At 46.4% G+C, this 27,193-nt stretch overlaps 1 protein-coding gene across 2 annotated transcripts; it reads right to left on the reverse strand.

Moving 5' to 3' along the window:
- Positions 1-16,938: 16,938 nt before the first annotated feature.
- LOC307176805 (protocadherin-8) lies at positions 16,939-21,542 on the reverse strand. Of its 2 annotated transcripts, none has more exons than XM_079903270.1 (3): positions 19,008-21,542; positions 18,337-18,544; positions 16,939-17,866 (listed from the first exon to the last, which is right to left on the reverse strand). In XM_079903270.1, exons 1-3 carry the CDS (start codon positions 21,339-21,341, stop codon positions 17,490-17,492), a joined length of 2,919 nt encoding a protein of 972 aa, XP_079759396.1. In that variant the 5' UTR covers positions 21,342-21,542; the 3' UTR covers positions 16,939-17,489. The 2 variants fall into 2 exon arrangements, with proteins under 2 accessions (XP_079759396.1, XP_079759395.1); XM_079903269.1 differs by having other exon boundaries at positions 18,717-21,542.
- Positions 21,543-27,193: the final 5,651 nt, after the last annotated feature.

Raw genomic sequence — 27,193 nt, forward strand, 5'->3', positions numbered from 1 at the left:
AGATTTTCCTCTTAGTGGCAAGAGGGTTGAGGCAATTCCAGGTGCCACATGCAGTCCTGATCAATTTCAGAGGAAGAGGGAATCTTCTTTTTGTGACCCTTTTAGGAATAAGGAAATCTTTCCAGAAGTTTCCTCAGGCAGATTTCTCTTTGTGTTTCATTAGCCCAGAACTGGGTCCCCTGCCCAGCACTAAATCCATCTCTGGAAGGGACTTGCTTGGGTTTATCCTTATCATCTGAGAGGTCGATCACCATGACTTTTCTAAGGAGGGTGTGGGAAACTGGTACTCTCATGTTGATGGGAGAGTGAATTGGTACAGCCTATTGGTATTTTTCAAAAGATAAAATTGGCACATCTTTTGAATCATCACTCTGAGGCATCTTTGCTAACAGAATTAACGTTGCCTTGCATGAGAGACATTTATGAGAGACATTTATGATGGACATTTATAAATATTTATATTTATTTATGAGGATAAATATTTATATTTATTCTGAAATGACGCTTATCTTAAAAATTCTATATCCTTTGAATATCCCATCAGTAGTGGAATAATATATTCACACAATGCAATACATAGCAGTAGTTTCAAAAAATCCCTAAGACATAAGAGAGCAAAAACGGGAGCAAAAATGGGAGCAGAAAAAGAGAGCAAAATTTTTTAAAAATTAAAAAAAATTTTATTGTGGCTACGGTACGTTGACTTGCCCTTTTGTAGGCTGGTCTGCTTCTTTCAGTCAGTCCCTGCTCTCAAAGGGAGCATAAATTTAAAAAAATCAAGTTACAAAACTGCTACATTTATGTTAAAAACACACATACCAACTACAACTATTTGCATACAAATGCATAGAAAAGAAACTCAAAGGATACCTGAGGCGTATGTAGATTATTCTTTCTCTTTTTTTTGACTTTTTTTCCCCTTACATTCTGTGCTGCCAAAGTGACACTGCTTCTTTTTTTTTTTAATTTCAAGTATATTGAGATATAATTTCATACTATAAATTGCACCTACTTTGAGTGTATGGTCAGATGAGTTTTGACAAATATATACATGTGTATAATCATCACCACAATCAAGATACAGAACATCACCCCTAAAAGTTACTTTGAGCCTCTCCCCAGTCAATCCCCCCCACCAACGGCCAGCAACTATTCTCTGATTTCTATCTCTATACATCAAATTATCTTTTCTAGACCTTCATGAAAATAGAACACACAGTATGGACTCTTGGTTCTGCATAAAGATTTTGAGATTCATCAGTGTTGTTGCATGTATCAGTTAGTTCACTCTTTTTTGTTACTAATAATTCCATTGTTTGAAAATACTAGGACTTGTTTATCCATTCACCTTCTGGTAGGTATTTGGATTGTTTCAGGTTTTTGGCTATTATGAATAAAGCTGCTATGAAACTTGGGTACTAGTCTTTGGGTGCATGTATGTTTTTATTTATCTTGGTATCTTTCTCTCTCTCTCTCTTTTAGAGAGGGAGTACAATTATTTCCAGAAGCTCCCCAGCAGACTTTCACTTATGTACCATTGGCTACTCCTGTTTCACCTTCACACAACCTATCCAATTACTAGAAAGAGGAATGGGGTCACCTTGAATCAATCAGTGCACATCTTTTGAAGCTGGGGGCTGAGGTCCTTCCTGGAGCAAATTGCCTCCCCAAATGAAATTGGGATCCTACAAACACAGGGAAAAGGGAAGTAGGAAGTCTACCGCGTCTGCCTCTGTACTTCATCCGTGTGTATTTTTACTATGAAATACGGTAGTTGCATTACTTGTATATCACAGTAAGAGCCTTTCCTCAACATAAAGGTGCTTAAGCAGATCTGTTGCTGACAGATATTCAAAATAGTCCTAGAAATAAGCCAAGAAGAGAAAAACATATAAAAAACCTTGACAGATAGGAAGAGAATTGCTCTGGGGAATAGGATATGGGGGCGCGAGTGTTGTATGCAGAGATTTTTACCAACTGGCTGCCAGATGTGGGCCTGCCCTGGGCTGAGGCACAACTGGTCTGCCCTACAGTAAATCAGATGTAGGAGGCAAGGACCATCTGGCACGTAAACTTGGCAGAGCCTGGAAAGATAAGTTAACTCGCGTGTGAAGTTATTATTATTATGGATTCGCATGAATGGAGCCCTGACACCTGCAGCCGGGTGAGCTGCCTCTTTCCCCTCAGGGGCTCCTCTTCTGCTGCCACCACAGGGCAGCCAAGGAGGGGTCCCCTGGCCCCTCAGCACTGCTCTTCCGGTCAGGGCTGGCCGTGCTTTAGCTCCCGAGACGCTAAAGGAGCTCTGGCCCTTTAAGCATCCCTCGCTTGGCACTTCTTCCCTTTCTCAGCCCTCCCTCCCTTGTTTTCTCTTCCTAAGAGTTTGTCTCCCTTACTTGACAAGCTTCTCAAATGCAGGGACCAGATCTCATTGATTTTGTTCCCCATCCTTTCTCCTAGCATCCTACCTTGAACAAAGTAGATGTTCAGGTCTTGAAAATGTCCTTGGCACAGGTTAGGACCAGAGGGAAGTATTGTGATGGTAACATTTCCACCTTCCACTATTTGCACCCCTTTCCAGAAACTTGTTGATTGGTAACGTCTGAGAAGGACCCCAGCAAGTTCTTCTTTAGTGCACATTTCAATTTGTAAGCTTGGCCCTGAAACATCTTGTTTGCCCTAATTCTCTGATATCCGCTACTGAGAATCATAACCGGAGTTGGAAGGCACCTTGGAGGTAAGCATTTTACAGACAGAAGCCCAGAGCTGAAGGTCTTGCTCAGGTCATATTGCTAGTTGGTGACAGAACAGAATGGTTACTTATAACCCATCTTATTCCTGCAAAGGACTTAGAAGAGTTTTCAAGGATAACTAAAATACAAGATAGCAAGATGACAATGAGGAAGAAAAGAAGAAAGCAAATAACTTAAAAAGGAGTTGAGAATGAGGTCCAAACAGAAACCTATAACAAGAAGATAACAAACTTGGCTTTTAAACGTCTGTAAGTCAAAACAGAAAGGAGATCTGGCCAGACACAAAATCCACAATGTGTGTGAAAGAAAAGTAGCCCAGTAGCCCAGAGAAGTCCAATTCCTGTTGGTGCCAGTACCTGACAGGCATCACCCATAAAAAGGGCTCTGTTTGTTGTAACAAATGTCCTCAACACCATTCCAAAGGTACACAGAAAAATCTTCTCTGAGTGAGGGGCTGGTGGCTGATGGAAACACAGAGAAACATCCTGAAAAAAGCGCTTTACGGTGTATGTGGGGAAAACTGAAAATCAAAGCCTGGATCTGTAGTGGAGGAAAAAAGCTTGCTAAACTGAGATGTGAAAGAATTTAATTCAGAGTTCTGTGACATCAGGAGTACAATAATAATTACTGTTCTTAATTATGACCCAGAGGCACCGTAGATCCTAAAGTATTTTCGGAATCATCTAAGAGAAGCTCTTTTAAAAAAAGGTTCAATCTGGTTTCATGTTAATTTAGCACTTAATTAGGTACTGTCATCTGTTCTAGCTGTTATTTCATATATTTGTTTTATCCCCTTAATTAGATTGTCATTTTTTTGAGGGCCAGGATGCAGGTATAGGGAAAGTACCCTTTTACTTAACAAATGCAATATGAGTCCTTTAGATTGATTATGGAGGGAAAAATCTCTCCATAAGGAAGGACAGCTGGACTTTTCAGTTGATTCTTCTGAGCTCTGTGAATCTATATGGTTTCTACCACAAGAATGGGAGGGGGTACTGTTTTCTCTATTAATACCATTCCTTTATTCCAGTCCCCTAATATCCTATAACACATTTGAGACTAATTTGGAATATTAAATAAGACCTTATAAAAGGCTTGGGGAAAACAATTATAGTTAGTAACCTGAAACTATAGAATCTAATTTACAACCATTACCAACATCAACACCAACAGTATAATATAGGGATTGGGAATCCCAGCCCTACCATTTACTACTTGGGCAGTTTGTTTAACATCTCTGTTCCTCATTTTCCTCATCTGTAAAAAGATAATGGTGGTACTTATCTCATAGAGGTGTGTGAGGATTAAACAAACACTTATAACAGTGTCTGTACATAATAAATACGTGCAGATTATTAATATTATAACTGAGCACTATTTATAAGTCAGACATTTTATATATATATATACTCAATCTTCACATAATGCCCTAATCCAGTGATTAGCAAATTTTTTGGTCTCAAGACCTCTTTACACTCTTAAAATTTATTTAGGACCCCAAAGACCTTTTTTTAATGTAGGTTACGTCTATATGAATGATGTATATATGAAAAATTAAACCTGAGAAAATTTTAAACTAGTAACTTAAAATAACAATAATAAACCAAAAACATATTAACAAAATAACATAATTATTATAAAAATATATTTTAAAAACAAAAAATTATGGGAAAGGGGCATTGTTTTGCATTTCTGCAAATGTCTTTAATGTCTGGCTTAAAAGAAGATAATTAAATTTTCATAATTGCTTCTGTATTTATACTGTTGGAAAGTATTGTTTTGGTTCAAGTATTCAATATATGAAGAAAATCTGTCATCACACAGATATGTAGTTGAAAAAGGAAAGAGTATTTTACTAGCCTTTTTTTATAGTAGTGGTCCTCTTTGCTACTATACCAAAATTCTACAAGTGATAGTTTCCTAAAGGCTTGTTGCAATCTGGAATCGGAAACCATACCAATGAAATTTTCATTATCTGTTATTACATTAAAATTCATTGGTTTGTCTTGCACTTTGAATGAATGAATCATTTACCCATGCATGCCTTTTTTTTTTTTTTTTTTTAAGATGCTGGGGGTAGGAGTTTAGTAATTTATTTATTTATTTTTGCTGTGTTGGGTCTTCATTTCTGTGCAAGGGCTTTCTCTAGTTGTGGCAAGCGGGGGCCACTCTTCATCGCGGTGTGCGGGCCTCTCACTTTCGTGGCCTCTCTTGTTGCGGAGCACAGCCTCCAGACGCGCAGGCTCAGTAGTTGTGGCTCACGGGCCTAGTTGCTCCACAGCATGTGGGATCCTCCCAGACCAGGGCTCGAACCCGTGTCCCCTGCATTAGCAGGCAGACTCTCAACCACTGCGCCACCAGGGAAGCCCCATGCATGCCTTTTTAACATCATGCATTGATCACATGAAAAATGTCACTGAGTTACACAGATCACCTAAATTTGGAACATTCACATTTCTTAATATCACAACCAATCTCATTTAAAAAGTCTTTAAGTACTGGAGAGCTGTTAAGCTCACAGGTTTTCCAAAATTCTAATTTTCCCTTGAAAGTTTAAATTTTATTATTGGAACAAGCACTATCTGTTGTCTCCCTCAAAGTGGTAGACTCACTTTGTTCATACCCAAGCCCAAATAACCATAGTTTGTCTGCCAGTCATTCCTTCCAGTTGAAATGGTGTTCCATGAAAAAAGAGCTGGTTCAGCCTGCAGCTCATTCACATCAATGCTTTTCCTTGAGACAACCATTGTACTTCTGTCTAAACACAGGTGTTCTGTATGTACTTCCCATTTTGTCACATAACATATTAAAAAAATACATACTATATACGGTTGAGGTTTAATAAAATTAATAATTATTACTGCTTCATGAAGGTCATTCTTGAGGACATTCTTTCTGCAAGTGCAAGGAATACAATGGTTAGTGGTTTGGCACCCCTGCCTTGATTCATGCTAAGGCAACCGTAGTTTCATCTAGCTTTTCTTTTGCGTTGTCAGAGGAAATGTCAACACAGTGAAAAAAAAGGCAGGTAACATCTTAGTATTATTATGAAAATAGTTTTTCTCTTGTGGACCTTCTAAAAGATTCTAGGGGACCCCTAGATCTCTTCCCTACATGTTTTGTATTTGAACGGGTGGGGTTCTTCAAAATAAAACGAGACCAAGCTTACTCGCAGGGGTGTGGATATTGTAAAGCTATCATTCATAAGGAAGTGTCTACATGCAGTCTTGGGAAGATGGCCTATCCTATGTTGTCAGAGCTCTTAGTGGCCCCACAGATCCTGGCCTAGTCCCAAGCCCATTGTAGCATGAACACTGCCCTGTAAGGGTGGTCCTCTCCCCTCCATACGGCTGGCTGTGAGTGATGTCGCTGACTCTGAGTTGGTCCATGGAAGAGAGATGGGCTGCTAGAGGCATCATCCTTGCATCTCTGACCCTCATGTGCTTCTCTCTGACCAGGGAATCCATATGCTCATAGCTTTAGGTCTGTGACTATAGTCACCACTCATATGTTGATCTTTATCCTGCCCAGAGCAGTATTCAGTTGAGGATAAGAAGTACAGGTTGGGGATGGTGGCAATGGTAATATTGTGGGATAAAGACACACAGAAGCCCTGCTCAAGCTAATAAATAGAGTGATTCTTCAAAGTCATACTTTTTTGTTGTAGTTGAAAGAATAAAAAAAACAAACACGCATGTGCCTTACCAACCAGAATTGACAAATGTTAATCCTTTGCCATATTCATTGTAGATCTATTTAAATAAAAGAAAGAAAACATTACAAACAAGATTTAAGTCCCCCTAAGCCTATATCCTTTAAATATTCATTTCACATTTATTTTGAAGGATGGCAGTGAGGAAAGGCCAGGGAAGGACAATTACCTCTCCTCCTCCCAGCAGTTCATCTCTCCCCAATCTTGCCTGCCCCATTCAGCAAACAAAAAGCAACACAGTTAATGCATAAATGCTCCTTAGAAGGCAGTTTTGCAGCTGATCTCCCCCCATCCCACCCCAAGACCCCCCATTCCAATATGCCAACCACAGGCTGACTCCTTTTTTTAAAAAATACTACTAATCTAATGTAAATATGTTTTTTTAAATATAAATTTATTTACTTATCTATTTTTGGCTGCATTGGGTCTTCGTTGCTGTGCGTGGGCTTCTCATTGCAGTGGCTTCTCTTGTTGTGGAACACAGGCTCTAGGCGTGTGGTCTTCGGTAGTTGTGGCACGCGGGCTCAATAGTTGTGGCTCACGGGCTCTAGAGCTCATGCTCAGTAGTTGTGGCACATGGGCTTTGTTGCTCTGGGACATGTGGGATCTTCCTGGACCAGGGCTTGAACCTGTGTCTGCCGCATTGGCAGGCGGATTCTTAACCACTGAGCCACCAGGGAAGTCCCATGCTGACTCTTTTTGAGAGGGGTTCTGGAAACTATAATTTTCCAGATCTAGTTTCATTTCATGGGGATCTTGATGCTCCTTATAAACTGGTTGTCTGTGGACTGCCCAGGCCTGTTCAGTCCTTCTTGTCCGGCTGGAGTTACGGGACCCTAGCAATGCCCACACAGATGACTTGGTCAAGCAAATTGGCAGTTGTTTGGGTCTATAGTCAGGAGTAAGAAAGAGCACAGACAAGCCAGTCTTGCTCTTTTTTTCTTCCCAATCTCTCCAGCTACAGTAAATCAGATTGCCTGACAATTTTTTGTGTGTGCTGCATCTGAATCTAATGCCCTCAACCTAGAAATTTCCGTTATATCACTCAGCGTATGGCAAGAGCAATACGCTTCTCTGATTAGTGAGGCTGAAAAGCAGAAATGAATCACCGCGCCTTTGAATTCTAGAACATGGGTCTGGGATGAGCAAATGCAGGAGGTCGGCCAAAACACAACCCCAGGGACTCAATCCTTAAATGATTTAAAATCAACATAAGCCTGGAGACTTTTCCTGAAAAAATATCCCCATTTAATAGGCAATAAGGAGAGTGGTGAGGTGGTAGGGCTAAGGAAAAGGCTGGGAAGACACCTGCTTCTGATGATCCTTTGCTCAGTTTCCCTCCCTGTAAGATGGAGCCACTCATCGTGATCTGCTCTCAGGGAGCTGTCAGTGTGAGCAGCGTATTTTATAAAATGGCTTAGAAAATACCTTATAACAAGTTAAAGGCAACTTCACAGGGACAAGCCTTGGGCTTTATACCATACAAGGAGAAAATAACAGAGCTAGTCTCCCAGATCAGCTAAGTTTCCAACCAGGAAAGCAGGAATTACTGTGGCTCTTCTCAGAAAATGGGAAGGAATGTAGGGGCTCTTATAAGCCAACTGGAATAAAAGCTAGCGTGCTCAACTTTCTATCATTTGAGGATCAGGTAGAGCAGGAGAGAACGTTAAGAACATCTGGAGAGTGGGAGAAAGGGCATATCGAGGAATTTGCATAAACTAATAACAAATAGGCTTAGAAGGACGCTTAAAGGTTACCTCATCTAATCCCCAAATCAGATCCCCTACCTGCTCATTCCATCAGCTGATTGTCACGTCCTTGCATGAAAGTTTCCAGTGACAAGGATTTACTGCTTCTTGAAGTAGCCCTTCTTAGTTTTGCGTGTCTTGCATCATTATAGATTGTTTACCAAACTTCCTTCATGAAGCATTATTGCAATGAGTCTCCTTATCTCCTAAACCATCCTCTTTGGATATGCCCATTGGTCTGGGTCCCTGATGAGGTGTGTCACTCAGTGCTCCAAAGAGAGCCTAACCACCTGTGAGCAGCCTTGAACTGCTATCAGCTGACTTCTTCACTTCCCCTTTTGCCTCACCCCTCACCTTCCCACCTGTGTGCTGTGAGGGGGGAGGGTGGGAGGATGGAGGCAGGGAACATGGTGTTGATGATGGCTTGGTAGAGGAGACATGGCCTTGCCTTTTTAGCTTTAACCTCCACACTCACCATTTTACCTTCTCTCTAAAGGGGTTGTATGCCTGCTTTTTGTGTTTGCGACAATTGTAGAGCTGAACATTCTGCAGACGCTGGTTGACAATTATATTCTACAGCTGAAATTCTCCCGGGTGAAACCTGACAGTCACAGCAGGTCAGAAGGTATGTCTGGGCTCAGCACTGCATAGTTTCTATAGTGCAGTGGTTCTGCAGGGTGGTCCTTGGGCCAGTGGCATTAGAACTTATTAGAAAAGGGAATATGTTAGAAATGCAAACTATAGGACCTCACCCCAATCCTGTTGTGTCAGATACTTCTGGGCTGCAGCCCAGCGCTCTGTTTTAACAAACCCTCCAGGTGGTTCTGATTTGAAATCAACAAATAGAGGGGATACTATTGGCGCCTCGCCCACATGCACCCATATAGACTGTGCACTCATTCCTAGCTACCATACTGGCTGCCAAAGGCTTGTGATTGGTCCCTTCTTGCGAGAATTGCCCTCAGCCTACCAGGAGCCTCCTTGCCATGGGAGGTGATGCAATGTACCCCCTTTCTTATCCAGAAACCAATGACTGACATAGGGTAGGAAAGCCTGGCCCATTGCCTCCAGAGAGAACCACTTTGTGCTCCAAAGCTCAGGTGGGATCAGGCTGAAACTGAGACCATGACTGTGTTGAGCTTTCATTCCCTGCGGTCTCCAGCTGCCTTCTCTCCTCTTCTGAGAGCAATTTCTCAATAAATGATCTTCAAAAGACACTGAGAAAAGAAATCAAAGATGACACAAACAGATGGAGAGATATACCACGTTCTTGGAGTGGAAGAATCAATATTGTGAAAATGACTATACTACCCAAAGCAATCTACAGATTCAGTGCAATCCCTATCAAATTACCAATGGCATTTTTTACAGAACTAGAACAAAATATCTTAAAATTTGTATGGAGACACAAAAGACCCAAAATAGCCAAAGCAATCTTGAGGGAAAAAAAATCAGAGCTGGAGGAATCAGGCTCCCTGACTTTAGACTATATTACAAAACTACAGTAATCAAGACAGTATGGTACTGGTACAAAAACAGAAATATAGATCAATGGAAGAGGATAGAAAGCCCAGAGATAAACCCACGCACCTATAGTCAACTAATCTATGACAAAGGAGGCAAGAATATACAATGGAGAAAAGACAGTCTCTTCAATAAGTGGTGCTGGGAAAACTGGGCAGCTACATGTAACAGAATCACATTAGAATACTACCTAACACCATACACAAAAATAAACTCAAAATGGATTAAAGACCTAAATATAAGACCAGACACTATAAAACTCTTAGAGGAAAACATAGGAAGAACACTCTTTCACATAAATCACAGCAAGATCATTTTTGACCCACCTTCTAGAGTAATGGAAATAAAACCAAAAATAAACAAATGGGACCTCATGAAACTTAAAAGCTTTTGCACAGCAAAGGAAACTACAAACAAGACAAAAAGACAGCTCTCAGAGTGGAAGAAAATATTTGCAAATGAATCAATGGACAAAGGATTAGTCTTCAAAATATAAAAACAACTCATGCAGCTCAATATTAAAAAAACAAACAACCCAATCAAAAAATGGGCAGAAGACCTAAATCGACATACAGATGGCCAAGAGGCACACGAAAAGCTGCTGAACATCACTAATTATTAGAGAAATGCAAATCAAAACTACAATGAGGTATCACCTCACACGGATTAGAATGGGCATCATCAGAAAATCTACAAAAAACAAATTCTGGAGAGGGTGTGGAGAAAAAGGAACCCTCTTGCACTGTTGGTGGGAATGTAAATTGATACAGCCACTATGGAGAACAGTATGGAGCTTCTTTAAAAAACTAAAAATAGAACTACCATATGACCCAGCAATCCCATTACTGGGCATATACCCTGAGAAAACCATAATCCAAAAAAAGAACATGCACCCCAATGTTCATTGCAGCACTGTTTACAATAGCCAGGTCATGGAAGCAACCTAAATGCCCATTGACAGATGAATGGATAAAGAAGATGTGGCACATATATACATTGGAATATTACTCAGCCATAAAAAGGAACAAAACTGGGTCATTTGTAGAGATGTGGATGGACCTAGAGACTGTCATACAGAGTGAAGTAAGTCAGAAAGAGAAAAATAAGTATTGTATATTAACACATATATGTGGAATCTAGAAAAATTGTACGGTTGAACCAGTTTTGAAGGCAGAAATTGTGACACAGATGTAGAGAACAAACGTATGGACACCAAGGGGGGAAAGCCAGGGGTGGGGGGCGGGTGGTGGTGGTGGGATGAATTGGGAGATTGGGATTAACATATATACACCAATATGTATAAAATAGATAACTAATAAAAACCTGCCGTATAAAAAATTAAATGAAATGAAATTAAAAAAATAAAAGAATCCCTGACTCAGGCTGTGCTGCTCAGAAACTTAACCACCCAAGTGAGTTAAGACAATCACCCAAGTAAAAGGAAGAATTGAAGGATTTATGAAGAATTAAGAGTCCCATATGGGTACCTAAAAATATCTAAATAATTAGTAGAATGTGATTTTTACTAGCTTTTGGGTGTAAACATAGCCTGGGAGATGTTCCACCACAAGCATAGGGAGGAAAGCCAGGGACAGAGTGGTCCAAGGACAGAGTGGTGACACTGAATTTCTTTAACGCAGGAAGATGGCTGACCCAGTGCTTAGCCTTCTTGCTGTACTTCATGAGTTTGTTCTCGCACTCCGGTGAGGCTGGTGGTGAAGGGCTTTTGGCAGATAAGCAGAATGGATCACAAGGAGGTTAAGTGTTGACAGAAAGTCAGTTGCTGAATAAAATTGAGATTCCATTCCCAGCCAGGTATCTACCGCCACCAACAGCTCAGCCCTTCTCATGATCTAGTGACATTCATTTGGAGCAAATCCTCGCCCCTCAACAGCTACTTTCCTAGAATTGATAGGGAGAAAATTTGGCAAACTAGACAGCCTCAATAAAATAAGAGATTAATATCTAACATTTAGCATAATAAGCGATTTGATGCCTTCATCAAACTTCGCTGTTTGCTGTGTGTGCCTGGAACAAAGTGGAGATTTGACAATTATCTGGATTATTTGAGCCATGTGGCTTCAGGTACCAACTTCTGGGAATCTCTTGAGTTGGGTCTGAAGAGATGCTGCTGCGCTGAAACTAGAAGATGGGGAGGGCCTCTCCTTCAATAATTACGGTGACTTATATGGTCAGGGCTTGTGCAGCTTCTGAATCCTCTAAGCACTAAGCTGGGTAGATAAGACGCTGAACCTCTCGGTCACCTCTGATTCTGATTCTGGAGGCAGATTTAGCACAGTCCCCCTGTAGGGAAGTCTGCTGACTTGTAGATGCAGAGTCTCTTGGTTGTGGTGTGTAACCATGACCTTTTGTGCTTGGCTCAGTGAATCATTCCACTCAGCAAGTGCCTTTATTGAATCTTTCTTAGGGACCAGCCAGTGATCCAGGTGCTGGGGATGGAGAGATGAAAGACACAGACAGACCTTGATTTCATGGGCCAGGAGTGGGGAGATAGGTAGGTGAGGCTACGTGCTGAGGAAGTGCTGAGGAAGCACACAAGTCACTGTGCCTTGTCTGGCTGCTGGCTGGGAGAGGGGCTGACGTGATTCTTGAATAATTTTGATGGATAAGAAAAAGAGCCAGAAAAGAGAAAGGATGGAGTGGGGAGAAGAGAAGAGGAACTAGAATGTCATCCTAGGCAAATGGACCAGGAAGGAAAGGTGAAACACAAGTAGATCCTTCTGGCTGAAGTTCCAGGTGGATGCTGGGGAGTAGGGGGACCAGTACCCAGTCTGGGGAAGGAGGAAGGGACCAGAGGACTGAGGGCCTGAGATGCCATGGACAGCCCTGCAGACTTTATCCTAGAGGTGATGGAAAGTCATGAGGGTATTAATCAGACGAGTGACAAAATCAGATTTTAGAAAAGGTCTTTATGGCAGCAGTGTGGAGGATGGAGTGAAGGGAAACAGGTAGTGAATCCAGGGAGAGCAGATAGGAGACTCATGCTGGAACCCAGGAAAGAAACAATGAGAGTTCATATAAGGCAGGATGTCTTATTCTGTATCAGAAAGATCTTTTTAAAATCCAAGCTCCTCCTAATAGGAGCTTGTGTGATCTATGACAAGTTACCATACCCCTCCAAGTCTCGCTTTCCCCATATGTAAAATGGTTTAATGAGCACTTACCTCGTAAGGTTGTGAGGATTAACTGTAAAGTGCTTGGTGCAGTGCCTAAAATGCAGTAATCGCTAAAAACTGGTGTCCTTATTCTTGTTCTTATGCATCCATCCTGATTTAGATAGTCTCCCTAAAAGCGGTTACTAAAACAAAGGCTTGGGTGCAGGAAGTTTATTTCAGAGCAGATCCCAGGAAGTACAAGTGACAGAGTGGGGAAAGTGAGACAGGGCAGGGGGACAGCCAGTGAAGGGCGTCTGGCTGAGTAGGATGCTGCTGTGAGAAACTGGGGTTCAAATTCACTTGAGACCCTCAGGGGAACTGTGTAGAATACAGCTCAGAGTTTTCCTCCCAAGGGATGGGAAAGCTGGGATATTTATCCACCAATGCCTGTCCCTAATGGGATGAGGGACAGTTCTTAAACCCCCAGTGTTTCCAGACTGCCCTGTGTACAAGCTGACCAAGCTTCTGTGGCCCCAACACTGGTGGACCCCCAAGCTCTCAGCAAGTCTCAAGCTGCAGAGGCAGATGTCTGGATGGAGACAGTCATAGGGCAACCAGAAGCATCCACTGCAGCAGAAGTGAATGCAGAGGGCAGCAGTGGGGATGGAGTGTAAGGACAATTAAACAGTATTTAGGAAATGGAATCAACAGAACTTGGTGAGTGGAAGGAAGAAATTCGATGGCATCTTAAAATGACTTTAGTATTTGGGGTTTGGTCTGAAAACTGCAGAGTTTAAAACAGTTGCCAGAGGGGTAGTTTTTTGGTAATGATGCCAGGGAAGGAGGATGATTTTGATTCGGACATGTCAAGTCCGAGGTGTCCGTGATCTAGCCAAGTGTCATCCTGGGTTGGAAAATGGAATTTTCCTAATTCCCCATTAAACTATGCAGGCTTCACTTGGACTTGTTGGAATTTCTTAAGCAAGCTTTGAGGGAGCAAATCTCACACTCTGATAATGAGTGAAGATGTTTTCCGTCCTTGCTACAAGAGCACATTTAATCTGGTGGTTTAAGTGATGGCTTTTAAAACAGCCTGTTGTCTCTTTCTGCCTGCTCTTCTCTTATTAGGTGACTTTGAACCTGGTGGTGAATTCCACTGCAGATTATTTCCCCTGAAGAAACAGAATGATAAATACTCTCTTGAGTTATTGCATAGCTGTTGAAACCTAGACAGCATTTTCAAAACCCTTCTGAGCTGTTGCAAAGCACAGTGCCCCATCAGGTACTATATTACTTTGCTTCAGTTTGCCTTCAAAACTTACAGCATTTCCAGTTATCTGTTGTTACTGAATTCAGTACTAAAGTGAATATGCTTATTTTCTAAAATGGAATTTTTGGATGATAAAAACGTATATTTGCTGAGTGAGATAAACCAGATATTTAGCTAATTGTGGCACGGAACTCATCCTGATTATATATATACGTATTTTTTTCTTTCCATGTGCATGTAGATTTGTATGTGGAGACATGCATCCTGTTTTTGCTGTTTCAGAATGCACTTTTCAATAGATGTTGAAACCACTTACATTTTAATTTTCTGAAGTGGTTTCTTTGATGGATATTTTATTATAAGAAGTGTAGGACATCCAGGTCAATGGGGCCAGACATAAAAAAGTGAAATAGTTAAAGTCTGGCTCTAGTTTTCTCTTTCAAGGTGACCTCCCACTTCCCCAAGTGCCTTCCATGTCCCAGTGTTCACTGCGAAGGTGCCCCAGGGTTGTAGGCCCCCACCTCCAAAGACAGACTTGTGGCACCATCACAAACCCCTAAGGCTTGTGAGTTTGCTTGTGATGTTCATTTAACCACACTTGCTTGTAGAGTGTCGACTATATATGAGGCCCTGGTCTACACAGTGATAGTGAAAGAAGCAAAGAGAGCAAACCAGTGTCAGAACAAGGCCAGAAATCCTGAGTCTGTTTCATCTTCCTTAGTGGGTGGGGCTGCACTGATAGAGACTGGCTCCAAAGGAAGGCAAGGAAAGAGGAAGATAGAATGTATTACTGTAGGCCAGGCGTGGTCCTAAGTATTCTGCATATATATTATCTCATTTAATTTAATAAAGCAATATATTTTCCTAAAAATATGCTTGAGAATCAACACTTCTCAAGAAAAGCAGAGAGCTTCTTTCATCATAGTTTCATCATAGTTCTTCTTTCATAGTTTCATCATAGTTCTTCTTTCATCATAGTTCCTGTTTCTCTGAGAGGTCCTATGGCTGACTCTGAGATGAGTCCCCTTCCCTCTTTTTTTTTTTGTTTAAACAAACGACTTTAAGGACTGAATTATGTTTTGATTTTTTTTAAAGTTCCAAGCAAAATCGGGCCTTTTAATGGTCATTTCTCTAAGGGAAGAATAGGACAGTGAAGTCATAGTGATTTTGATAACTGAATTTTGGGGACAATGAAATAGTTAACACAGCACAAAATAAAATAATGACAATGACATTATTTTACTTTTGAAGGACAAGAGCTGGCAAACACTTTCAGAGATTGGATGCTTTCAGGCTGCCATTGCGGGATTATTCATTTTTCTGCTTTGCATTGGATGAGATTGGCTCAAGAATAAAGCTTTGGATGTTAGAATAGGAGGAGGTCTAGCTGGGGTCTCTCCACTGGGGCTTGGTCATCACGGTTCTGTAGCTGTCCGGTAACCTGGCCATATCCAACATTTTCTTCCAGAACCTGAAGTCTGTTTGGGCTCTCTGAGCTCGTAAGGCTCATGTGCAGCTCAGCTGCCTTCAGAAACCGCTGAACTTTGCACAGGCCACGGGTGGCGAAGCACTCGTGTGTGCCCACCCTGCTGTTCAGCTTGGGGCCACCACTGCTTTCAATTATGAATTCAACAGGCAGCTTCGAGGGCTCCTCTATTCATTACAGAGCTTCGCTCTCCATCATCAGTAATAAAGGAACACAGGCACTTCACAAATATAAAGTGCTGAACAATAACCAGTCAGTAAAGGCGACGCGTTGGGACTTTTCTACTTAACTCTTTGTTTCTTTCAAGTTAAAAAGCAAACAAAATCATTGCTTATTTTATTTTCTTGCCTTGAGTAATCTGGGTTAAAGCTCATCCTGGCCACTTACCAGCTGTGTGACTTTTGGGCATTTTACCTAAACTCTCTGTGTCCCAGTTTCCTTATCTGTAAAATGGAAATAATGATAGTTGCCATCTCATGGGGGTTATTTGAGGAATAAATGAGATAATTCATGCAGAATATCTTTGTAAGGAGCTCCGCTCATATAAAAACGTGTTCAGTAAATGTTAGCTCTCATTATTATTATTTTAATTTCAAATAAAATGAAATTTTATTTCATTTTATAACAGGTCTTTTGAGTGGTTTTTTTTTAAAAAAAACTTCCATTACGCACATTTTCACACACAAACACACAAATAGATTGGTATAATCTTCTCCACTCACACACACACACGTACCAATGTTAGCATTGACCATGATCAATATATCTTTCAATCTCATTTCATACAGTCTCATGTTTTCTTCTAGAATATTTTAAAACACATCTCAAGCATCATGTCTTTTCACCCATAAGTTTGAGTCTCTTTTTGATATTAAAATCCTAAATATTTAAGGTAAGAGCTTCTTGGGACTATATCTTCTTAACCTTAAACCCCAGACCCTAGAGGAGTTACTGCAGTTAGGAAAGGCTTTACAGATGTTTGTTTAATTAGTGAATGAACAGTCCAGACTCAGCTTTCCTCCACTTTTTGGTAGATGCGCCATAAATATTTGTTGAGTAAATAAATGAGGGCAGGAATTTTATAGAGTGCCTGATGTATATGCACATGTTTTACAAAAGCAACAAATATTTTTAATACTTGGATGAGACTCCAATACTTGAAATCGCACAGGTTTACTGTTGCTGTGAACGTTAATAATGCCCAAATAATTAGCACTTGAAGAAGGTTTAATTCTGGTACTCAGATTTTTTGTGAATGCCTGACTGTCGGTAAGTTCACAAAAAGCAATTAGCAGATTCTTCAAACACATGACAAATCCTTTATTACTCTGCTTTTAAGTGACACGGTTTACAGAAAACCAAATGTAATTAAATAACATTGAACTTGAAATCTACCACAGACTCAAGATATACAAGTTATACTTGGCAAGGCAAAACTTCTCTAACACTAGGTTGTTTCGGGTGAAAGATAAATTTCCATTAAGTAATTCCAACATGTTTTGTTTTTTTGTCTTACAGACAGTTCCTTTGGCAATAACTTCCACTTTAGCTTTTATTATATAAAAATATAACAAAATTTCATTATATACAAACATTACATTACACCATGTACAGGTTAAAAACACTAAGAAAATGGCAAGCCACAAGGGAAATTAAAGTCAATAGCATGATAAGAATTAAATACTGCACACATTTCATAAAAATTACATTAACTACATTTTTGTTTGCAAATACCAAACAGTACCAATGTGATTGGAAATAGCTTCCAACAACTTCATTTTAAGGCACATCTTGCATATTTCTATATACAACACTGAAACCGGTCAATAACTTAGGGGCTTCTTGGAGTGACCTGTATATGCGTGACAACATGCAGCATGGGATTACACATTTTCATTGTCTTCCTTCTTTGGGGACAGGTACCTGCCAGGGGAGGACTCATAGAGGGGTACCCCAATCTCCTGCAAGTCTGGGAGCCTCCCTGGACGAGGAGGGGAGAGCAGAGTGACTGTCCTGTCATAGTCTCTGTGTAGCACTTTCTCATAGACGCTCTGCAGCCCCACTGTCTTGGGCAGCTGGGCCTGGTAGTAATTGTCCCTACGCAGAGGATCCCGGGGCAGGGACGTGCTCTTACAGAAGGTCGACATCTGGGCTGGGGGGTGAGTGGAAGCATGTGTGCTGGGCCCTCCAGCGCAGGAGGGGCTCCAGCAGCGGTCAGAGTGGCCCAGGATCTTACACTCCGCGGTGCACGCCCACAGTCCTAACATAAAAGAGAAAGGAAGAGGGCACGATGATTACTGAGATTACACACACGGCGCCTCCATCTTCAAAGCGTCAGACAGGGTCAGGGCGGCTGAAAAGGAAAGCGTGTAAGAAGATGAACGCCCTGATTCCGGATCTGAAATGAATATTGGTTCCTACAAAGCCACTTTAATACGAAGTTGGCTCAGCTTTAGCTGGAAGCAAAAAAGAAAAAAAAATTGATAAGCAGAATTTCTCTTCTCAGAAAGCAACCTAACAGGATGGGAGTCTGGTTTATTTTAGGTGGTGGAGCTGCCTCGACTTGGCATTTTGAAATTCATGTTTGAGGCAGGCTGGAATCCAGAACTCAAGGACAGAAAAAAGTGAGAAAGAGGGAGGGGGTCCGGGAATGGAGATTGAGAAGAGAGGCTGTTGCAGAAACGGAGGGAGAGAAGAAAGGCTGAATTGGCAGGAAAGAGGAGTCCTCACCACTCTGCATGTGGTTGATGAGATCCTTCTTCAGAGCGTCCCCGCTGATGTCGGAATCGCTATCGTTGAAATCACTGTCCCCTTTGCCGCTGTCTTTGCCGCTGAACTTCTCCGCTTCTCGGCCGGAGATGGTGTTGAAAGAATGTCCTTTCCAGACAGCCACAGGGGGCGCCGGCTCCTTTCCGAAACCAGGGGAGGCGCCGTAGGGCTGCAGCAGGGAATGGGGAAAGCAAGCAGGGGTGAGGGTTGGACGAGAAACAAAAACACAAGGGCGACAGGTTAGGCCTCTCCCACGCACGCGTACCCAGACCCCTCCAGTCCCTTCCCCCAGCCTGTCCGCGGAGCACCGAGCGGGTCGCCCAGCCGAAGGAAGGCCTCACCTCGGCGTGCGCGCCGCGGAGCCGCTGCTGCCCCTCGAAGTGACAGGAGCTTTCCCCGGTGGCACTGCCGCCCTCCGAGCCCGGCACTTCGGCCGCGGCGACCGCGGGCGGGGGCGCGTCGGCCGCGGGGCTGCCAAAGGGCGCTTTGCCGCTGCCAGGGAAGGTGAGCACGTCGAACATGTTGGGCCTGGGCCCGGCTCCCCGGGCGGCCTCCTCCGGGGAGCCGGGAGCCGAGGCTCCGCCGCCCGCCGCCCCGGGCCGCTCTTCCCGGCGGGGCCCCCCTTTGCGCACCTCCTTCTTGCGGCGGTTGCAGGTGGTGGCGATGGCGATGATGGCGGCCAGAAGCAGCGTGCAGCTCCCGGCCAGCACGATGATGACGATCAGCGGCGTGTCCCACTGTAGCGCCGGCCCCGACGTCGCGAGTCGAGAGCCGGGAGGGCGAGAGCGCTCCGAGTTCGCTGCACTGGCTGGCGACACCAGCCCGCGCCCGCCTCCTGCTGTCACCACGAAGCTGACAGCGGCGGTGGTGGAGAGCGGGGGCCGGCCGCCGTCGGATACGACCAGCAACGCCCGGAATACTCGGCCGGGCGGCTCCTGAGATAGGTCGCCGGTGAGCACGATCTCCCCCGTTCGGCTGCCGATGGCGAAGGCTTCTCGCGGCTCCTGCTGTAGCAGGTCGAATGCCAGCTCCCCGTTGGCACCCTCGTCTGCGTCCCGGGCCTGCACGCGCGCCACGGCCGTGTCCCTTGCCGTGCGCCCGGGGACCGCCACTTCCAGGGAGCCGTTGGCCGGTGCCGGGTGCACCAGGACCGGTGCGTGGTCGTTCTGGTCAAGCACCCGCACTTGCACCAGGGCACTGCTGGAGAGCTGAGGGGAGCCGCCGTCGCTCGCCTGGATGCGCACGTCGAGCTGGCGAAGCGTCTCATAGTCGAAGCTGCGCAGCGCGTAGATGGCCCCGGTAGCCGGGTCCACCGAGACATAGGTGGACACGGCGCCCCCAGCGCGGCCCACCTCGGCCTCCAGCAGCCGGTAGGTGACCTGGCCGTTGCGGCCCAGGTCCGGGTCCCTGGCGGCCACCGTGGCCAAGTAAGCCCCGGGCGGGTTATTCTCACGCACCGACACCTCGTAGACCGGCCGCGTGAAGAGCGGCTCGTTGTCGTTCTCGTCGCTCACCCGCACCAGGTAGGGCCGTACGGTGCGCAGCGGGGGCGCGCCGCGGTCCTCGGCCACCAGGGTCAGGTTGTACTCGGCGATGCGCTCGCGGTCCAGCGACCCCGCGGTCACCACCAGGTAGCTGCCCGCGTAGGCCGGCTGCAGTCGGAAGTGCTCGTGCCCATAGAGGGCGCAGCGCACCTGCCCGTTGGCTCCCGAGTCCCTGTCCGAGGTGCTGACCAGCGCCACCAGGCTCTCGCGTGCCGCCCCCTCAGGCACCAGAGAGATGGCTCCGGCCTCTGGCGTCCCGGGCCCGGTCGACGAGGTCGCGTCCGCACCCCCGAGAGCAGCGGCGGCGGCGGCGAAGGGCGAGGCGACAGGCGCGCCCGGGGCGGCCAGCGGGGTGATGGCGATGTCCGGCGCGTTGTCATTGACGTCGCGGATGCGCACGATGACCTTGCAGGTGGCGGCGCGGGGCCCGGGGCCGCGGTCCTGCGCCCGCACGTCCAGTTCGTAAGTGTCCTGGCGCTCGTAGTCCACGGGCCCGGCCAGGGTGAGGCGGCCCGAGCGCGGATCGAGGCGGAAGAGGCGACGCGCCTCGGGCGGGGTACGGGAGCCGAAGGCGAACACCACGTCGCCGTTGGGGCCCTCGTCGGGGTCCGCCGCGTCCAGGTCGAGCAGTAGCGAGCCCACGGGCGCGTCCTCCGCCAGCTCCACCTCGGCCACGGCGCCCTGCGGGAAGGCCGGGCTGTGGTCGTTCGCGTCCAGCACGCGCACACTGAGGGCGGCCGTGGCGGAGCGCGGCGGGCGGCCTCCGTCCTGGGCCACCAACTCCAGGTTGTAGGCGGCCTGGCTCTCGCGGTCCAGCTCCTGCAGCAGCACCAGGTCGGCGCACTGGGCACCGTCCGCGCGCGTCTGCAGCTCCACGCGGAAGGGGCTGTGCGGCTCGGCCAGGCGCACGCTCTGCAGCCCATTGGCGCCCACGTCCTCGTCCACCGGCACCTCTAAGGGTATGCGCGTGCCCACGGCCGCGCCTTCGGACACCTCCACGGGGATCTGGGCCCGGGGAAAGCGCGGCGCGTGGTCATTGACGTCCCTCACCTCCACTTCAACGTGCACCAGCCGGAACTGCTCCTGCGAGAAGCTGACCACGTCGAAGGCCAGCACGCACTGCGGGGCCTGGCCGCACAGCCGCTCGCGGTCCAGGCCCGCGTCTCCGACGGTCAGCTGCCCGTCGCCCTCGCGCACTCGGATCAGCGAGCTGTTGAACTGCTTCATCAGGCGGAAGCTTGTGTCTCCGGACACTTTCATATGCAGATCTTCAGCCAGGGTCCCGATGACCGTTCCGGGGGCATCCTCCTCGAAGGTGCTGTATCGCACTGTCTTGCTCTGGGCCACGGAGAGCACCCAGCAAAGGCTGAAGAGCTGCAGGGGGAAAAGGCAGGGGATTCCCCCGCGCCTCGCTGGACTCATGCCGCCAGCCCCGAGCGCTATTCCAAAAGGCGGAGGGAGCGATTCCTCTCTGGTTTGCAGGTCTGGGCGTGAGTCCCAGGGTCCCCAGAGCACGCTTTTTGCGAGGCGTGTGCGGGAGAAGTCTGCAGGCTGCAGCTTGGAGGTGCCGGCGGGCTCTGAGGACGCGTGGATGCCGCCCACGGCCCACACCTCTCCCTCGCCTTTTCTCGCTGGAGCTGCGCCGCCGAGCGCCGCCTCCGCTCTTATAGCAGCCGATATGCAAATCATCCGAACCGGGCAGCCAATGGCGGCCTGGCCCTCGCGCAGCTCCTACGCCAGCCTCCGACAATCCCTTTAGTGTGGAAAGGCTTAGAGGGGAAAACAAGAAATGAAAATTAGGGAATCTTTCCTTTGTTTCTTTAACTCCTTTTGCTTTTTTTCTTTCCTGTCAGCGCTCTGCCTGTAGAGGAGTTGGCACGGGTCGCCGGGCGTTAAAGGAGCGGACGGTTTTGTTAATTGTGCCCCTCCTGTGCTGGCTGCTTGAACTGACAGCCATCATATGGGATTTCGCCCCAGTGGCTCGGGACCCCGCGCTCACTCTCTGCGTTTTGCACTTCGGAGGCTTTGAAACCGCTCGCGGCCCCCTCTGCACAGACTTGCTCTGCCGGGTGAGGCTCAGTTCGCGTTCTTTCCCAGCTTCCCACGGCGCTCGGCAATAGCCTCTCGATTTAGGAGCCCGAAGGATAAGGGAAAATTGATTTTATTCAAATTTGTGTACGCAGTTGTGTTTTGCTCGTGTGAGCCCCGGTGATCAGAGCTGCCACTTCCCTTTCAGAAAAGAGCTCTGCGACGTGTTAGTATATATGTCATTGTCCAAATGGCTTTCTTAAGCCCTGGGCGCTAGCAGACAAGGGGGAAAAAAGTTCCAAATAGGATTTAGCATAAGCTTGAGGAGATTTGGAAAGGTTTCAAAGATCAGACTGTATCAAAGGCTTATGAAGCCCTCGTTAGTAGTGGAAATAGAATGGCGTGGCAGGCGATCCCATTGGAGGGCCCAATGTCTGTATTATTTAACTGTGACAAGCTAAGGGGAGAGAAAGTTGAACAGTTTCCACAGCGGAGTTGGGCTAACTTGAATATAATGAGCAAACGCCACATGTATCCATTATGTTCCTCTATTCATCCCCAATCACTACCATAGCTCTCTGGCTAAACGGTGATGGGCGCTGAATTCCACACAATACGCGGCTCGTATTAAAGTGCATTTAGAGAACTTTCCCTCCTGATGCCTTGTTCCGCCTATTTAGAGGATTTTCTTTCTGTTCTAATAGGGCCGCTCTGGGAAGCAATACTCATCCCGTTCCAGAAGAACAAAATCACAGCATGACGTTGAAACCTGGCACGAACCTGGGGGAACTTAACCATCTGCCTTGCCTACTAAAGTGTGGAGCTTCGGCATTGCCAGCTCTGGGCTGGGCGGGTCTCCCGGCTGGTCAGGCGTTGCGCTGCCCGCACAGGTATTCCTCCCTCCCCCTAGTATCCCTGAAGACCAGGGAGATGGGTCTCCAAACCCGAGCAAGACAGATTCAGATTCTTACTGATTCTAATTGAAGAGATTTATTGAGCAGGCTATGCAAATACACACGAAGGAGGAGAGGTAAAAAAAATGTCACCCACAGCGAGTTTTTATTTTAAGGCGATGGATTTGATAAGCAGACTGCATTTAGCAAATGTTCTTCTGAATCCTGATTATAGTTCTACTGTCAACACCCTATCTGTGTTTTCCTTTCCCTCAAACCCGAGGGGATGTGTCTGGGGTCTTTTCAGAAGAGTTACAGAAGTCCTCCCAGAGTAGGGAGACCAAGCAGGGAGCTGGGTGGGCAGTGAGGGTGGAGAAGGATGACAGAGGAGCTCTGGAGTTGCCAGAGGGCAAAAAATACAGCCCAAACATCATAAGAGCTCTTATGAGACTGGGGAGGCGGGATGCGCTAGGCTGCTGATAGTTGGGGGCTTCCTCAGAGCGATCTTGGCTCTCGGTTCCCTTCCCTGCCTCCTCCACCTCGTGGGCCTGGTAATGCTCAAAGTAGAGGCCAGGCACAGCGGACGCGCTGGAACGTGGAAAGGGCGACGCCCCCTACGGGAGCCCAATTCCCAGCTTTCTCTTCCACTTTTCCCCCCTCTCAACTGCCATTTAATAGCTTGCTCTCTCTTTCTGCTCCCGCCCAAGAGACATTTCTCGGAGAGTATGAGCAGCCGAAAGAACTTTCCGTCTTCCATCCGAGCCTGTAATACTCCCATCCCGGCGCGCTGGTGACCTTTGGCGCTCCCAGGTTCCTGCACTCGCTCCTCAACCCCGTGCCGGGCCAGCCCGGACGCGGACAGATTCCGAGCTCGGCAGTCGGACAGCGGCCTCCGCACTGCCGCTAGTGTAACCGCGAGAGTTCAGGTCGGTGTGCTGCCGCTGCCGAGCCCAGAACAGGGCAGGAGGAAGGATGGAGAGGGCGGTGGGGCCGGAGTCGCAGAGAAAGGATATTTTCAGTTGCCCCCGTGAGTAGACACTTGCGAAGAGCCCGCCCGCGAGTGGCTGGGAGACGCAAGTGCGCCCCCTGCGCCCCCGCGCCTCTTAGTTCTGGGCTGGACCGCTGGAGCCCAGCAGCGCGCTGTTGAAATTTGGGTTTTTGGCTTGGCGGGAGAATGGGAACTACCTAATATTTTTACTCAAAGCGCGTCCACGTCACGATGCTCATTTTCAAGACTGAAATAAACAAAGGAGTGCAGGTGGTGCGGTGGGGGAGGTGGGAGGAGCAGGCAAAAGCCAAGAGGAGGGAGGAGGGATCTGGCGCGGCTAGTAGCCCAAAGCATCTTATCCGCTGCCAGCTCCTCGGCCGCTCCAAGTGGCCGCGACAGCGGCGGAGCCGGGGAACGCGGAGCGCAGAGCCCAGAGCAGGGAGTCAGGGAGTAGGGCGGCGAGCAACTGCCCCGGCTGGCGCGCGGAGGCCTTTCCGAGCCGGCCTAGCGGTGTGAAGGCACGTGAGCAGAAAGAGCTCCGGGCCTGCAGCCTCCAGATTATGGAAATACGATTTAAAATAGCGCACCAGCGCCTACAACAACTCCCTCGGGAAGCCAATTGTCCGAGGAGGCGGGGCCGGAGGCGGAGGGGGAAGGGATCGCCGCTCGCCCTCCCCCGGCGCTGATCCGGGCGCCACAAAGCCGCTCAAATCGACTTATCATACCAAAGGCCCGGGTTGGCTCAAAGGAGCCCCTTTCTTTGGGTTTTAGCAACTTCGCCGGCAACTGTCTCGCAATCCTGAGAACAAACAGGGCCCCACAATGGCCCGCGTTTCCTCGGCATGCAAATGTTGCGGGCTCCGCAAAGCTGCGTTTCTGTTACCGAGCCTAATGCCCGCATTGTGAAACTCGCGTGCAGACCCCGAGATTGACACGGGCGTCACGTGACGGATTAGGGCTCCAGGAAAGTTTTCGAAGCAGCGACAATAGGGGGGCTCAGCCTGATCCGATATCTCCCACAGTTTAGCGGGAAAGAAAATCAGGATATATTCTCATACGTAATAGGATTATCTTTTCCATTAAAAGTTCTATACAGCATGCAATTTATTTTTAATTAGGATTATATCTACCACGAAAAGGACTTTGCTGGAAAGTGTAATTCTGAGGATGGATGGGGACAGGGGTTATTTGTTTCACCTTTTAACTTAAAAAAAAAAAAAAAAGCCGGGGCCCATCGTCTTTCCTCCAACAGGCTCACTCCACCGGATAAACCTTACAGGGAAGTTTGCAGCAAGTGCAAATCCAAGCAGAGAACAGAGGCAGCTCTTCAGAGGCACCCAGTTCATTCTTGTAACCAAAGCACACTTTGTAGATATCTCTTAGAATTACTAAGTCGCTGGGTTTTCTGGGGTTTGCTCTCTAGAAATGCAACCAAGCTCTTTTCTACACTCCAACTGCTTACTTCATATTTTAGAGAAAGATCCCCCGCCCCCATGTTGGTCTGTTAATACTGGCATAGTGACTTTTAAACGTTAATATCACACCGCAGAGCAACATCCTCTACAGCGCTGATCCAAACTCGGCAGTCAGACAATGAGACAGTTTGGGGGTGAAGGTAACTGTTGTTTAAACTTTGATTTTGGATTGACCCCAGTGCCTGATGCTCAGAAACCCTGGACCATTTCCAGGTCCCGGGCCACCCATCCTTTTGTTTGTTCTGTGTGTCGGGATGCTCTGGGAAACCCACTTAACCTGAAAAGAAACAAAACACGGCTGTTGACTGCAGGCTCTGGAATCATCCTGCTTAGGTTCAATCTGAACATTACTATTGATTTGCTGGGCGACCGTGGGCAAGTTACTTGATCTCTCTGAATCTTAGCTGCTTTATCTGTAAAATGGGGATAATAATAGTACCTTGTAAGATTGTCCTGAGGACTATGTAAGATAATATAGTATCAGCTGCTTAGGAAGCTCTGAATACTTGTTAGTTATCCTTTCCTTTTAAAGCACAGGGGGAAGAAAAGATCCAGGCCATATAATCTAAACGTCTTATTTTATAGGTGAGGGATTTGTTCAGAAAGAAAGAAAGAAAAACCCTCCCATTTCCTGTCTACATTGCTTTGGCTTCCTGCCTCCCACCCCTGCCCCCTTTCTGGAAATAATAATAGACATAGTGGTAGGTGTACAGATCCCAAAAGAAGGAGAAAATGGTCATGTGAGTGTTCAAGTAACTTTAACGCCCTCATGTCATTTCAGAATCTTTTGGTCCCTTGCTGTCTTATTGAGATCAGATGATGGCAAAAAGGAATTTTCAGTAAACTTTTTCACCACTCATTTCCACAAAAGCCACGTATCATGATTGAAACCACTTACAGATACAAATATTTAGTGGACAGTGACCCATAATTCTGGGGGAGCAGGAATATTCCAAAGGACTTTCCCTCGTAGGATGCCCGGGAGCATGAGGTAACCTCCTATGACTTACATGGAGCTGATGTGTAAAAAAATGTTTGAGCCTGTGCTTCCCCTCTGTGTTGGTCTCCTAGGGCTGCAATAACAAGTATTGCGGATTGCATGGTTTAAACAACAGAAAATTTTTTCTAACAGTTCTGGAGACTAGAAGTCCAAGATCAAGGTGCAGGTGGGATTGATTTCTCCTGAGGCCTCTCTCCTTGGCTTGCAGATCCTCACATGGCCTTTTCTTTGTGTGCACTTGGCCCTGGTATCTCTTCCTCTCCTTAAAGGGGACACCAGTCGTATTGGATTAGGGCCCCACCCTTATGACCTCATTTGACCTTAATCACCTCTCTAAAGGCCCAGTCTCCAAATACGATCACATCCTATGGTACTAGGAGTTAGGGTTTCAACATATGAATTTTGAGGGGAAACAGGTCACTTCATACACCCTCATTCTCTCAACAAACACTACTGAGAACTTGCTAAGTGCCAGACTCTGTGGTGTGTGCTGTAGGAACAGAGATTAAAAACAAAAACAATGATCCATACTGATGTAAATAAATGGGAGAGAAGAGACAAATCTCTCATGCAAGAAGAATCCCAAACAGTTTATGCAGGTATTTTCCCTTCTAGGAGGGTGAGAAGCAGTCCCCATCCTTAGGGGTGAGCTGTGCATAGGGACTTCCTTCCTAAGAGGACAGCATGGAAAAGAGGGACTTTACATGGAGAAACCTGACAAACACTACCTCCACCACGTGATCAAGGTCAACATCAACAGCAATAGGTCATGTGCATCGTATGTACCCTTGATAAGATGTGATGAAAATGGCACTTTACCTCCAGAACACGGAACCCCAGTCTAATTATAAGAAAAACATCAGACAAACACAAATTGAAGGATATTCTAC

Source organism: Stenella coeruleoalba (genome assembly GCF_951394435.1).
Source record: "Stenella coeruleoalba genome assembly, chromosome: 18".
In the NCBI taxonomy this organism is placed as follows: Eukaryota; Metazoa; Chordata; class Mammalia; order Artiodactyla; family Delphinidae; genus Stenella; species Stenella coeruleoalba.

Excerpts from the sequence above, each read along its gene's own strand:
- LOC307176805 (XM_079903269.1), bottom strand. The coding sequence starts at position 21,341 with ATGAGTCCAGCGAGGCGCGGGGGAATCCCCTGCCTTTTCCCCCTGCAG. Across the intron at positions 18,545-18,716 it reads TCCGCGGCGCGCACGCCGAG|CCCTACGGCGCCTCCCCTGG; the intron begins GTGAGGCCTTCC and ends TCCCTGCTGCAG. Across the intron at positions 17,867-18,336 it reads CATCAACCACATGCAGAGTG|GACTGTGGGCGTGCACCGCG; the intron begins GTGAGGACTCCT and ends CTTTTATGTTAG.